Raw genomic sequence first — 14,690 nt, 5'->3', positions numbered from 1 at the left:
GAGAGTTTTATCTCTCATAATTTTTAAATGTTGTTAGAATAGTGTAATTACTAACCTGTAACGCACTTAAAGACATTCGTTGTTGAAGCTCAGTAATAACATTATAACAACAACAACAACCTAACTCGAGGTGGAGTGAGATCTGGTGGATCTGAGGATTATCCATAAACTGACGAATATGACCTTTATGGTTTAGCTGTTTGTAAAGAATGCTATTAACAATATCATTCCTTTTGTACTGGCCGATTCTTTGAATTAATGTTGATTCAATATTTTTTTTCTATTGAATCCTGGGACTTATAGTGTAAAATTGGGCTATTTGTATCTGCAGGGTAATTTTCTTGCAAAATATGATTAAAAATATAATTGTTTTGATTGCCTACCCTGATGGCTCTTTTATGATAATAAGATATATCTTTAAATGCTTTCCCTCGTTCTTTGATAGTACAGAAAATCTCATCAGTTTCAGATGACAGCTCAGAAGGATCATAAATTCTATAAGCTCTTAAGAATATAGAAGATATAAAAGTTGCACGGATTCATCATTTACAGAAAAGTAGGGAATTAGAATGAGTGGGTTTCTTGCATACGTGGAACATCAGGTGTGTGTTGTGGGTGGGGTGAGTGAGTTGCACGCGGGATTGCCCGTATATTTTCGGGCCTTTGGATCGCTTCAGCAAGTCCAGTCTCTATAATTGTGTGTGAGAATAATTTCATTTCCTTTTACACGTCTTCTACAAATTAAAATAACTAATTGAACTTCTCCACTTAAGCTCCCCACTTCCTGTGTACTGTACAGATGGTAAATGTGAAATTGCCTAGTTCAGGGACAAGGCAATCATTTTGCCCCGTTCGTGAAATGGGCTCATAACCTAACTAAACCAACCCAACCCACAACCTAAACCCAACTCAATCTAACCTGACTAAACCCAACCCAACTTAACTCAACTCAACTTAACCTTACCTATACTTAATCCAACTCACACTCAGCCAATCTAACCTAATCTAATCTTGGCTAAATTAGGAGCCAACTTTACGATCTAGGCAAAATTACCTAAACTAACCTAACCCAATCTAACATAAACCAACCATAGGTTAGGTTGGGTTAGTCTGGTTTGTTTAGGTTAGGTCAGGAGCCCATTATGCAAACTGAGCAAAATGAACTGTCCCGTTCACGAACTGGGCATAACATACACATCAGTACATATCTTATAGGAGCTTCCCCAGTTTATGTTTAGATATCAAACATGTCGCTTAAACTTCCTTAGCTCATACACTTAGATGTACAATATCTGAACGTCACAAAGTTGCATGTAGTAGTCATTGTCCAAGGACTGGATATAGACGATGGAGCCTAGGACGTAAGGGTTGGCTGTGAAGGTCACCACCTCGCCGTTGGATGCTGTGCCACTGTAGAACCCCAGCAGCTGGTTGTTGTTTATGTTATTTTCATCATCTCCCACACGAATTTCAACATCCTCGAAGTATGATATTGCAGCCCTCCGTATCTGAATCCTGACGGATGTGACCCGACGGCGAGTGCCCAGTTTAGCAGCCCACCATGGCCTGTAGGTTCGTATGGAGCTGAAGCATAGTCTTTCACCATAGCAGTAAAAGCCAATTGTTGCATGAGTCTCGAGAAGCTTAGCATTATAGTCGCCAATGGAAGTGATGGAGGCGTTGCTGGCTGCGTCCCTGTTACTGATCCAGCTTGAGTAGCACTGAGTTGATGTTCCCTGAGGGGTGTAGTGCAACGCCACCCTCGCGTTGGACAGATGACAACCATCACCTGGTAAAAAGAGGCACACTCAGTGATACATTTAGTCTCCAACAAAAATGTCTTCCGTATTAAGACTCGGGGCCCAGGCCGGTATTATCGCATTTTCACACCCCACATTCCTACCACTAATCTATTATCATATTCGAATAAGACGTCTAATTATAAGATAATTTTCATCTATTACATTACCGTCGCAAATGTATAATAATGGAGATAGCTTATCCAAGACTTTCTCTATTTTCTTCCATTAATCTTCCGCCATTATCGCCTACCTCACCTCCCACACTGCGTGTCTCCTTCATAAATCATCATGCGCATGCGTTCCCATACACGTCACGGGGCCAATCAAAAGCGTTTTTTTTTGCAACCAATTAAAATGATTTTTGGTTTTAATTCGCGGTATTTTTGGCCCAATCAAAATCGATTTTTATTTTGGGTCTCTCATATTTCCAAATTCATATTCATTTCCGACCATGGAAGTCTGTGATGGGTGTCACTTAAATTATATGGAGCTGATTGTGAGTTTTTGGGAAACAAACGAAGAAGCTACAGCATGTTTTCGATCGCATGGTGTTCTTCCGACCTCAGTAAAGTGTCGTAAGTGCAAGACTGAATGTAAATATCTCAAAAATCCAACATATGTGGCGTTGTCCTAACTCGTCCCTTATCCCAAAGATAAAGAAGAGACGGCAATAAGGTAAGAAATAGGTAATTCCATCATATGGTGAGAGTCAGTTAGGTTAGGTTAGGTTTGGTTTATGTTTTCTAGTGTTTTTTGGTGTATTTTGTATTCGCTTAGCCATTATTTTTTTTTCGGAAAACGTCTCACGAAAAAATTCGATAAAAAAACCCGACCAATTTCCGACGGAAATGAAGGTCCTATTCGGTCTAAACACAGACAAATACACTAGAAAAATATATTTTTGACTTTCTAACAGAGTGGGGTGCGCTTATGCAAATTTACCCCCAGGGCTAACAAGACGACAATCCCAGCACAATAACTGTTACGTGTCGAGCAGGCACGGCAATGGTAATTGTATCGTAATAATAATACATGGAGAGAATAGTCCTTCTGTTTACTTGGCGGCCACGTGCCTCTCTAAAAAACAATAACAAAAGAACATCGGGATGCGCAGCCGCTTCATTTAATCTAGCCTCACGTAACATCCTTCCCCTCAAGGTAAAAATAAACTAACAAACTAAAAAAAACAAAAAACACAAATTTAAAAATGAAAGATAATAATAAAAATTAGAAAATCTTTTGTTCGATACTTCAGTATATCAGTATTAATGAATGTGCTTAAGGTTAAAAATCAAGGAATCTTTCTTTAAGTAACATAGGTAGTGATTTTATTGAAGGTTACAAAAACACACTCACAATAATACAAGACAATGCTTGGCTTTGGAGTCATGAGTTATGAGGTGAAAGAAGATTATCAAGGATTGAAGAAAAGTGGTGAAACTGAAATACAGTAGGAGTATAAAGAATCTGGGCTCAACCAGACCGCTTCATATTTTCTATTGTTTTTTTTTATCTTTGTTTTGCTCCAAGACAATGCTAAGTATATAGTTTACAGAACCTACAGTTAGAGCTTTCAGATTAGACCTCAGAGTCACTATGAGCAGGTAGATAAGTCCCATTGATAAAGTCAAACTAGAGGTCTAGTCTCCTAGGGGCAGTCACCTCACGTCCAGTTCTAGTCCTGTATTTTCCTTCTACTTTAAAGTGTTCTGCTATGGGAGTTGAACCATATTCAGACTCTACTGGTTTCCCCTCAAGCTCCTCCTGGATTTCAGGTTCTAGGCTTCTTTGAGGTTTATTGACTATGGCAGGATTAATGTCTTCTTTTCTTCTAACTCTTGTGGGTCGTATACACTGCCGATTCCTTCTGTACTTTTTGCCTTCTTCCGTCTCGACTTCATAGGTTCTGTTTTTGATCTTCTTGGTGACTGTAGCCCCCTTCCACTCTTGCGTCTTGTTGTCAATGGGCTGCATCCTGACCGCCTCGCAGACTGAAAGCGGTCTCAGCGATCTATGGTCCTGGTGTCTCTCTGACACAGTACTCTTCTTGTTCTGCAATAGCCATCTCTCTTCGCCCTAGAGATTCTTCGTCCAATAGTGAGTCAAATGCACTGTGCATGGGAAGATTGATTACCGCAAGTCCCCGCATCTATTAATAGGTCGATCAACAGCTCTACAGGCAAATCACCCTACTAATTGTTTACGGCACAGACAAACGTCTACCGTATGACGTACTTACAGACAGGCCATGCCCAGTCTATAATGTGGACGATTTCGCTGCCAGGCAAATCAACGTATTCACGGATATTCATGGCCAAGTACGAAAACATTTAGCAGCGTCACACGCTGAAATGATATACAAGCAACATAAACAAGCTAAGCCTGTCATGCTAGAAATAGGCGAAACCGCTATAGTGCGAGAACCTGAATGAAAGTCCAAGCTTTCACCCAAGTTTGACGGACCATTCCGCCTGAGGTTAGTTTCAGATTCTAGAGTTGGGAAATTCTTAATTACCTTAACTTTTTCAGGATCAGGTTGAAGACCTTCTATGCTTATTTGATGTCCTATGAACGTTAAAGCGTCACTCCGCAACTCAATCTTGTCTGTGTTAAGGTGGATATTATTCTCTATACAACATTTGAAAAAAACTTTCTAGGTTGCATCATGTTCTGTTGTGTTGGCCCAATGTATAATGACATCGTTAGCAATGCAGACAATTACCTTCATACCAGCTAGTGCCTCAAGTAATCGCTTCTGAAAAATTTATGAGGATACATTCAGTCCAAAAGATAGGCGCAGCCACATGAATCCACCATGACATGTTTGGAATGTGGTCAAGTAACTTCGAGTATCAAGCCTCACATGCCAATAGCCAGATGCCAAGTCGACCCTTGGGAATATTCTAGACTGGCCCAATTCATGAAGGGTGTCCTTAAGAATAGGAAGTGTATAGAGTTCTCTCTGAAGGGACTTATTCAGCTCTCTTGGGTCTATGCAAACTCTGACTTTCCCATACTTTTTGGGACTCACCAACTTGACTCACCCAAGGGGGTTGGTTCATCTACAGGTATAATTACACCCAGCTTGACTAGAGTCTCTAGTTCTGCCTTTAGTTTAGGCTTCATGGAAATTGGCATGCTTCTGTCAGGCATAATTACAGGTTTAATATTTGGGTCAACTCTGAGGGACTGTACACCAGGGAGGGTTCCAAGAGAGCCCTTCATCACACCCAAATACTCATCTTCTAGTTTCATATTGTACACTCGCTCAAAGTTGCCCTCCTTTACTTCCACCAATCACATCTGTTGACGAGCATTCATCCCTAAAAGTGGTGTAAGATTCTCTTTAAAGACAATTAAATCAATTGGATATTCTGACCAGTTACAGAGTCGTACAAATTCCTAGTGCATACACCAACTGGAACCTGACCGCCTTGGTTCTAGGTCTTAAGGACTCTATTTGTAGGTCTGACATGTTTGGCCAAACAATGACAAAAGAACATCGGGATGTGTAGCGCGTTTCATTTAAACTTATATCACGTAACAATAACCACTCAGCCACCAGCCTAAGGATATATTTTGGCTGGTGCTGGCTTCGAGATTCGACACAGTAAAAGTGATTTTAACGTCAGTTATGTAATGTGCTGTAAAATAAGAATTGTTTGCTTAAGTGAGTCATTGTTTTTGTTACTTTATGTCTTGTATATTTCTGCAGTAAGATTATTATCATTAATCATTAAAATCATCAATTTCATTCATTTAATATTACTATAGCATTATTTTTGTAATATTATTACAAAAGATTAAAACTCAGAGTCCACTGGGTTACTAACTTTTGAGGCAGAATAGAGTACATTGCTGTGTCTGGAGGCAACGGTTCGCACACGCTAGCCTAGTAGTGACATTCACAACACCCAGATGACACTCCGATATTGATTCAGCCACATATACCTGTGAAAACATCATTACATTTGTTAGAATTAAAAAAAAGGGGCAGAAAACCTACACAAACACCCTAATAAGAGTAAACATTCAGGTAACTGTGTACAGTACAGTGAATTCTATGTGGTGACACTATCATGACCTTGATGGCTTAAGTTAGGATTCCATTTTCGCGCTTGCAGTGCGATTGCGTTTTCAATCGCTACAGGGAGCGATTGGCATGGACAGTAAACTCATAATGCTAACGCAACCGTGCCAATGGAAACAACCGTGTACATTTCAGTGAGATCTATTTTTTGGCGCTAACGCTAACGCAACGGCTAACGCGTGAATGGAATCCTAGCTTTAATCTAATATGTTTACAAGTCGAATAGAATATGGAACTACTGTACTGTAGAAATGCGATATTTTGTTTATACAGTATAAAGTTTATTTACAGTAAAAAAAATGGACTTTGTTTGTGGACTGTACTTACGTGCAAGGGTGCAACCAAATGGTAGAGAAACAATTATGCAACTATGTCACAACCTGGGGTGATGCCAGAGTTTCCTCGATAGGGGGGCTATACCAGACAGCGGCGTCGAGTGCTATACAAAAAGTGGTGGGACACAGGGGAGGGGTGAGCACACGAATATTTGTGCATGCTAGGGATGCAGCAATGGAAGGTAGCAAGTCCCTCATCATCAAAGCCGATGACACTGACGTGGTCGTCATAGCAATATCTGTACTGCCATCACTACAGGAGCTTGGTCTTGATAACATGTGGATTGCCTTTGGCCAAGGAGCCAGTCACCGATGGATTCCAGTTCATGATGAAGTTTCTGCGATAGGGCCTAAGAAAGCTAGTGGGATCCTATACTTTCATGCTTTCACTGGCTGTGACGTTGTGTCTGGCTTCCGTGGGAAAGGAAAGAAATCTGCATGGCAGACATGGAATGTCTGTGATGAAGTTTCAGAAACATTCACCAAACTCAGCCAATGTCCAACAACAGTTGCTGATATTGACCTGCAGAAGCTGGAAAGATTTGTTGCCCTCATGTACGACAGATCTAGTGCAGCCACTGGTGTAGATGGGGCAAGACTAAATGTCTTTTTCCGCAAGCAGAGACCATATGAATCCATTCCACCAACCCAGGCAGCCCTCAAGAAACATGCAAAGCGGGCTGCCTACCAGGCTGGTATCATCTGGGGCCAGGCAACAATCTCCAATCCAGAAACCAGCAGTCCTGTCAACTGGGGATGGACGCAGAAGGGAGAGGCATGGCAGATACCTTGGACGACTCTTCCCCCGATTGCGACATGCTGTCAGGAGCTGACCAAATGTTCCTGTAAGAAAGACTGCAACCAGAGATGCAAATGCTTTCGCTCTGGACCTTCCTGCACAGCACTTTGCAGCTGCATATGTGAACAGCAGTAAATGCACAAAGATGTACTGTCAGGAGAAGTCACAGGAACCTGTGCTAATAGTGAGTACTTTTTTTTTTGTAAGTTCTTTTATATTATTTTTTTTTTACTAAAAGTGTTATTTTATGTGGATAAAAATGTTACAATGGACTTAAAACTAAAAAAAAATCACGTGGGCGTGCTTGAAAACATACATATCGACACCAAGATCACTCAGATTGACCAACTACATCAACTTCTATAAGAAAAATCAGTTTTTGAAGGTCAATATGGCGGCCATCTTGAAAAATGGCCGCCATCTTGGATTTTCAAATAGCCAATCAGGCAGACTTGACTAGTAACCATTAGAGAATTACCATGCCAAATTTGGTGTTTGTATCATCATTTGCACGATTCTCTTGAAAAATTGCATTTAGCTGCCCCACTATAAAGCCCTGAAGCTTGTTATATATAGACGTCTGTCTGGTTCCTGTAGGTATTTTCCACACATTTTGCAAAGCTTGGACACTTGATCTTGACACTGTGCAATGTAGCCTTACGGTTGAGTACGTTGACTACTAATACTACTTCCACTAATATATAGGTTTTTTATCAATATGGCCTCAACCCTTCTTTCACTGCCACACCTTCACCATTTTATTCCTTAACTATCCTGATACAAAAGTATCAACCCTAGTTTAGTTTGTTGAGCCGCAGATCTTTGCAGCATTCCGTGACTGTTACCTTAGTCTATGTATGCGACTGTTGTTGTTGATTTAGGGGCCAATGAACTTGCACCCGTGAGGCATTGCAGAGTAGACCTGGGCAGAGAGGAGGATAGGAGACATCTCATTCAGGCCACTACGTCGCTTTTGGGCTGCTGTTTCTACTACTCAACTACTAATACTAATTTTTTAATACACTATATGGCCCCCAACCTCCACTTATAGCCATACCTTCTCCACCATTTTATTACCTTGATATTAAATATCCCATTACAAAAGTAGCTGCCCTAGCTGTGTTGAGTTAGTTAAGCTGCAGATCTATGCGGCATTCAGTGCCTGTTGCTCCCCACAGTCAATATCTGCGACTGTTGTCGGCTTAAGGGAACAACTACTACTACTTGGCAGTACTGCAACTTTCATCTTTATAATCTTCAGTATTCATAACTTACCTTACTAAAGAATCCCATTTTCATGGAAGTCACACCTTTCAGAGAAACTGCCACCATCATCGTCGTCATCGTCATAACACCAATCATCGTGGGTTACGTTTGTGAGCAGTGACCTGAAGAAAGTGGATAAATTACTAGTCTAATATATTTAGTGAAGAATATTTATTACTGTTACAACCTTCACACCCTCTTCTAGAACTCACTAGAAGATGTATAGTCAGCCCACAGGCCCATTGTATCGGGGGAGACTGAAATAACAGCTTCTGCTAACAGAGATTCATGTTAAACACAAACCTTACCTTATTTCTGACTAACACTCTCTTGACTGCTGACAAGTGTTTATTTTAATACCACTGTTCCCACTAAAACTGGTTTAATCAAAACAGCTTTAAACAATACAACACAATACAGGGTGTCCATAAATGATTACCCTGATTAAAGCATGCTAACATACTGTTTTTAGGGTAATCACTTATGGATACCCTGTATATTTAACAACAAAACATAATTAATATGCGCTCTCCATCCATGCACATACAAAAAGGCCACAAATCAATTCACTCAAAATAATGTTATCTCCACCAAAAACAATGCTATCTCACTACTACAATAATCTTTAGACTATAATGAACATATTACACTTTAGTTAACACCATAATTATCCATGATTGCCCAGATAATAAGAGATAAATACGCACCACACAAGCTTGACCCTCGTAACCTCTTCAACCTAGTGACAGAGAGAGAGCGTCGCCAAAACAAAAAAAATCCAATACTTTCATGTTTCATCAACATATAACTTCTAATTTTTCTTATACTTCACTTCTCTTTCTTACAGTCTTTTATAACTGTACGAAAAATAAAAAGAGATTCTACATAATCAAGCAAATACTATTATACATACTAATATAAAAACAATCAATACATTTTTAAGTATTTAATTTAGATTCTAAAGAAAATTGGGACACAATAAAAACTAAATACAATGGGTAACTGAAACAAATATTGAGGGAAAGGGGAGATGACCGTACCAGTGTGTGTGTGTGTGTGTGTGTTTACGCCTTTACTAATCGATGATCTAAACGTGTGTGTGAGTGTGTATGCATTCCTTGTATAATTGAAAGTATGTACCAGGGCTGGGGTCAGATGTATTTTGTAAACTACAAATACAACTATGTAACTTTGGAATGGTCAAATACAGTTAGAAATACACACTTACAAATGTTATTTGGCAAATAGAAATTCAAATTGTTTAGATAAAATCAACAAATATAATACGCATTTGACCTTAGCCCCGGTATGTACTGTACATGTGTTTGGGAGTATTTGCAAACGTATGCCTTTAATAAGGGATTGTGTGTACGTATATTCCTTAATCAATTAAAGGAATATACTTGAATATACCATCATACTTCTTTTGCATAACTTATCATTCAAGACGTGATTAAGACTAGGAGGAAGACGCACACACCTGCACTCACGTACACAGAGTTAAGATTTCAAACACTTGTTGTACTTTGGATAAACAATAATCGAAGCCTTCAGGTGAACAGCGCTTCGAGGCTTTGAGATCAAAGATTTTTTCAGGGATCCAAGAAAATAAAATTTTGGGGCTCCTAAGTCAGTTTTCGAAGACTCTATGTTGACAGTATTCCGGGATTCTAAGACAGACTACGCTTTATGGGTTCTAGGTGGACTCTGCGTTTTAAAAGTCTGATTGTATATACGTCTTAGATTTCAGATAAGCAGTTGTATACTATATTCAAAGTCTCAAGACACATAAGTGCTTCAGGTGTTCTTGGAGACTAAGAACTTCGAGGTGTTGGTGGTGAAGGAGCAGTCGCGGCTGGACTGAAGCGGGTAAACTCAGCGATGTACAGCGACCCTCTGTGTAGTTGGTCTTGATGGGGCCGGTCCCTATACCCCGGAATATGGACTGTCGTCTGTATTTCTATTGGTCAGCTGCCCATGTCTTAGTGCTCAGTCTCTCCCCAATGGGTGGTTGCCTATTTATTCCAAAGGTAATTTGCCAACTTGTCGTAGAGTTCAGTTTCTCGTCCTACTGGTCAGAGTGATATCACTTAGATGGAAGTTTTCCTCTGGAAGAAGAATCGTCTTCATTTATGCACAGTAAGATATATCCATTACATTTAAACGGGGGAAAAGATCTTCACAACACATATCATCCAAGACGGACCTGACATGAAGTCAATAACACCAGGAGAAACACCTCGGAATATTTCTAAAGACGCAGTGTTTAGTGGTGAGACAAGCGAGACACTCTGGTAAACATCGCTTTACCAGCTCCTATAGCGGCCAGGACAGAGATGTGTGGGACGTCTTCGCTTGTGATGGTTAGAGAAATTACTAGCCGCTCAAGAATATGTACTTTTCTTGTTAAGGTATAATTTTAAACATGACGGTCAGGCAAGATTATCCGCGAGGGCGTTCTTTGTGCTGTGTTTTTATATACTATTTCATCCATTATTAAATTGATATAATTACAATTAGACGAACAGACAGGCTAAATAGAATGATCCAAATGCGCCACCCAGGTCTTGCACGACAGCAGTTACCCTGACAGTCAGGAAATGTCAGCCATTAGTAACTAGAACACGATGTCAAGACACATTTACCTCACTTAAATATTTTAGAACATATTATGATGGAACAGTGAATGTAAATAAAGGATAAATTTTGACAAAGACCCTCACTCAGACTCACTAAATATAATGGCAGTGGCGATTCAGGCGTCCCCTGTTGAATAGCCTGGCTGTTCAGCCGTGAGCCCACAAACTGTCACCGGTTGAATAGCCTGGCACATAGACAGCCAGGCTATTCAGCCGTGAACCTATAAACATATTTATTAACAACTGTATCTATAACTCGACCTTTATGGCCCAGAATGGACGAGTTGTCGGTTCTGAGTAAACACAAGAAATACACTCTGCCACGTTCGTAGAGTGATACGGTGTATATAATTTGTAATAAAAGTTTAAAGTCCTGCTATAATAGTTGAGATAAGTTTATTTCTCTAGAAACAGGACCGCTATTTGCAATGACGTCACCAGTTTCCCAGCAGAAGACGTTCTCCAACAAACTCACCGCTGCAGTCGGTGGTAGTAGAAAGGGTGGCCTCTTCACACCCCAAATGCCACGTTCAGGTAAGTCTTGAGAGTGTCTTTCTCTGTTGCCAAGGAAGCTACAAAGAAGGAAGTAAAGTTGTTGGGAAGTTCCTGGGTGGTAATTTTGTATTTGAGCCCTAAGTGCCAGACCTTGTCGAATGCTTTTGCTACGTCCTTAATGCTACGTTACAATGATAACTGTTGTGCATTGCGTTTGCTATGTTTTCGTAAATTAGGGCTAAGGCTGTATGGGTTCCTCTGTGTTTTCTAAATCCGTGCTGCCTGGGGTTGTATTTCTCTTCAAGTTCGAGGTGTACTCTCAGTCGGTGGTTAATGATTTTTTTCTAGACCTTTTCCCGGTGTTTCTAGAAGAGAAATTGGTCTGTGATTGGATACTTGAGTTGGGGATTTACCTTGTTTTGGTATAAGTCTGATGCTTTCTGTTTTAAATTTCCTTGGGAAGTAGCCAGAGGCGAGTGATGCATTAAAAATGTTTCTGAGTTGGAGTATCATGTTGATTGGTAGATGCTGGAGTATGGGTTTGTTTATTTTACTGATGCCCGGGACCTTGTTCTTGAAACTGTTTATTGTTTTGTGTATTTCCTCTGCGGTGATTGGTTTGATCAGTGTGGAAAGATCGTCAAGAGTGTTTATGTCTATGTTGGGACTTGGTTGCCAGATGTGGGTTGTGAGTGTCCTGTGATTGGTTACTTGTTGTTCGGTGTTCCTACAGAAGTCTGGATGTCCGATGTGACCTGCTCTGATGTATGTGGGGAATTCCGGGCCAAGGTGTATTGCGTTGCCGTGACTCAGTAATGTGTTTAAAATCTGCCCCACGGCGTTGATATCCTGGTGCCCCAAGACGCGGTGTCGTGCATTTAGGTCACCCAGAAAATATGCTGGTATATTTCTTCTCATCAGTTTGAGTATGTCTGCTAGTGGGAATATGGGTCTTCTCGGAGGGAACTGCTTGCCTCTTAAGCCAAAGACTATATAGTCTTTGGGCTCTAGCCAACCCGTGACGTCACAACCAATCACAGAGCTTTTTGCAGTTACGTAACTTTTTAGCAACTTTAACCCTTATTTTTTACACTGTTTGGCCACGTTTATTTAAAAATATCATTATCATAGCGAATTTAAGCGATTTCTTTACCCATTGACCTGCCATCTTACGAAAAAATACACTAGAGAAGTAGCTAGATTTTCCAGTTTAACTAATACTATGCTATTCTTACCGGGTGTTTTTTATGTCAAAGGCCGCCCTACATCCCGAGAGTGCAATTCAGCCACTGCGGGGCCCCTTTGAAGTCTTAAAAACTTTAAAGATGCAGTCAATTACATGTTTCACAACCTTCTTGCCCAATCCTTCCCATACAAGTAACGAAATGGATAGACCTGAGAGAAAAACAAACAGATAAAGACTTACAAAACACTTGAAGTGGTGAGAATTGTCTCAGCTGTGGTGAATAGTATCTCACGCGACCTTAGTCCCTCTACCTTTGGTGGGCTGGGCTGGGCTGGGCTGAAGGACACTAAACCATTAATTTGGCTGGATTCTGATAATTTCGTACTGTAAGTTCCCACCAAGTAAGGAGTTGATGGTTGGTAACATCAAAACATGTGTTGTATGATCTAAGTGGCCGTATACTGCATGTTTCCTCCTAGTTTTCGTCATCCTTTTAAGCCTTTGCTCTTTTTCCATTAACTGTGGGTATAAACCACAGTGACGGCTCCACACGCCACTCTTCACAATTATCACAGTCTCAAATTGGTAATCCTAAAATTTCTACTGTACAGAAATTATATATAAAGAGACATATACCTGGTAATATTTACGTGTTCATCCCAGATAAGAAAAGTTTCAGTAACCATTCCTCTTCTCCAGTACAACTGTACGTTCTTCCCATGTTACTAATATTTAGTCTTAGAACTGGTACATCTGTAAACTCGTAAAACGTAAAAAAAAAAAAAAGTGTACTTTAGTTCAATACCGCACTGTATTCGGTCCCATCAAAATTTAACTCGACAACTTGGTCTTCATAAAAGCTACCAGTATATCTGCATTGACACGGAACACCGCGTCAGTCATTCCGTAAAGATTACCGACCGCGAATCACCGCGTTCCAGTTTTAAGCCATAAGCCTCTCAATTCCAGGCACCCATCTTGTCAGATTTATAACCGAAACTTTATGGTAGTGGTGCTACTGTACATCATACTTAAAAACAAATGCTTCTCCTTACTACAGGATTCTTGTGAATTTTAAAATTTGTTTCATCTAAATAGATGAATATATTTTCCATGAAGTATAGAGTCGCATTTATAAAAATTAGTAAACAAATACACTGGTTGATCCTGTACCGAATATGTGGTCTGACATTGTGAGGCAGATTCGAACTATCTATCGTCAGGTCGAGACGGACAGGGAAGGGACAGTTCCAAAGCGGCGGTAATGAAGGCAGGAACAGACCTTCACTGCGGAAATAATTCAATTTACCACCAACTAAGGAAGCTTAACCTCCAAGTTTCACAACCTATTATCTTTCTTGCTTGGCCAAGTGGGGAGTTGATGATGTGGGTTGAATAGGAGACAAAAGGTTGCCGGTACAGTGGAAGCGCTGTATGGAAACGCCAAGGAAAAGGTAATTAACTTTCCTAATTTATACAGTTTGTAATCAATAACTTCTCCGATACAAAGTGATATGTTGAGAATGTTACATATTATTAATAGGTTGTTTCACTACCAGTGTTGTGTACAATCAAAGACAAAAGTAGTGTCGTGGTTTTGTCCGAAGATTAAATATAACTCGTGAAACATTATGAGAGCCCCACCACAAGGCAGAGCGGACCAAAAGCTTTAGCCCTTCAGCATATGTTTACACCAAATTTCACGACACGACTTTTGTCTTACATTGTACATACAGCTTCGTGATAACAACCAGGTATAGTCCTCAAACATTACTATTTTACTGTACTGTTAACAGTCCAGCCAATTAGGTGGATTTGTTTCCATTATATATTAATTATAAATTTTCATAGTGACTGAAGAACTATGATGTTCCTTTGCCAAATAGAAGCCCAGCATTAACTGTTGTTCCCAAATATCTAGGATGAGGGATTCTCGCTGGTCTGGATCCCAACATAGCGGATATTTTCCATACACCGTCGTTCGCTGTCTCTTGTTTCCTTATTTTATCATTACGGTTAAGAAAAAATAAATATTTCATGCACCCCAGGCGCTCGTATTGCTTCTCCACTGCCTGCAT

At 40.1% G+C, this 14,690-nt stretch overlaps 1 protein-coding gene across 1 annotated transcript; it reads right to left on the bottom strand.

Annotated features, from left to right (window-relative positions):
• Nucleotides 1–458: 458 nt before the first annotated feature.
• On the bottom strand, nucleotides 459–8,095 carry LOC121864267. The gene is made up of 3 exons (XM_042363354.1): nucleotides 8,084–8,095; nucleotides 5,636–5,753; nucleotides 459–1,789 (listed from the first exon to the last, which is right to left on the bottom strand). The coding sequence occupies exons 1-3, from the start codon at nucleotides 8,093–8,095 to the stop codon at nucleotides 1,278–1,280; spliced, it is 642 nt and encodes a 213-aa protein (XP_042219288.1). The 3' UTR covers nucleotides 459–1,277.
• Between the last annotated feature and the right edge of the window lie 6,595 nt (nucleotides 8,096–14,690).

This window comes from Homarus americanus, unplaced genomic scaffold (genome assembly GCF_018991925.1).
Source record: "Homarus americanus isolate GMGI-L3 unplaced genomic scaffold, GMGI_Hamer_2.0 scaffold26351, whole genome shotgun sequence".
In the NCBI taxonomy this organism is placed as follows: Eukaryota; Metazoa; Arthropoda; class Malacostraca; order Decapoda; family Nephropidae; genus Homarus; species Homarus americanus.
The sequence above is the reverse complement of the archived record's forward strand: the minus strand, read 5'-3'. Positions and strand labels throughout refer to the sequence as shown.

Coding starts and splice junctions, on each gene's coding strand:
- LOC121864267 (XM_042363354.1), bottom strand. Junction 1,790..5,635: donor TACTCTATTCTGCCTCAAAA/GTTAGTAACCCA, acceptor TCTTTTTACCAG/GTGATGGTTGTCATCTGTCC.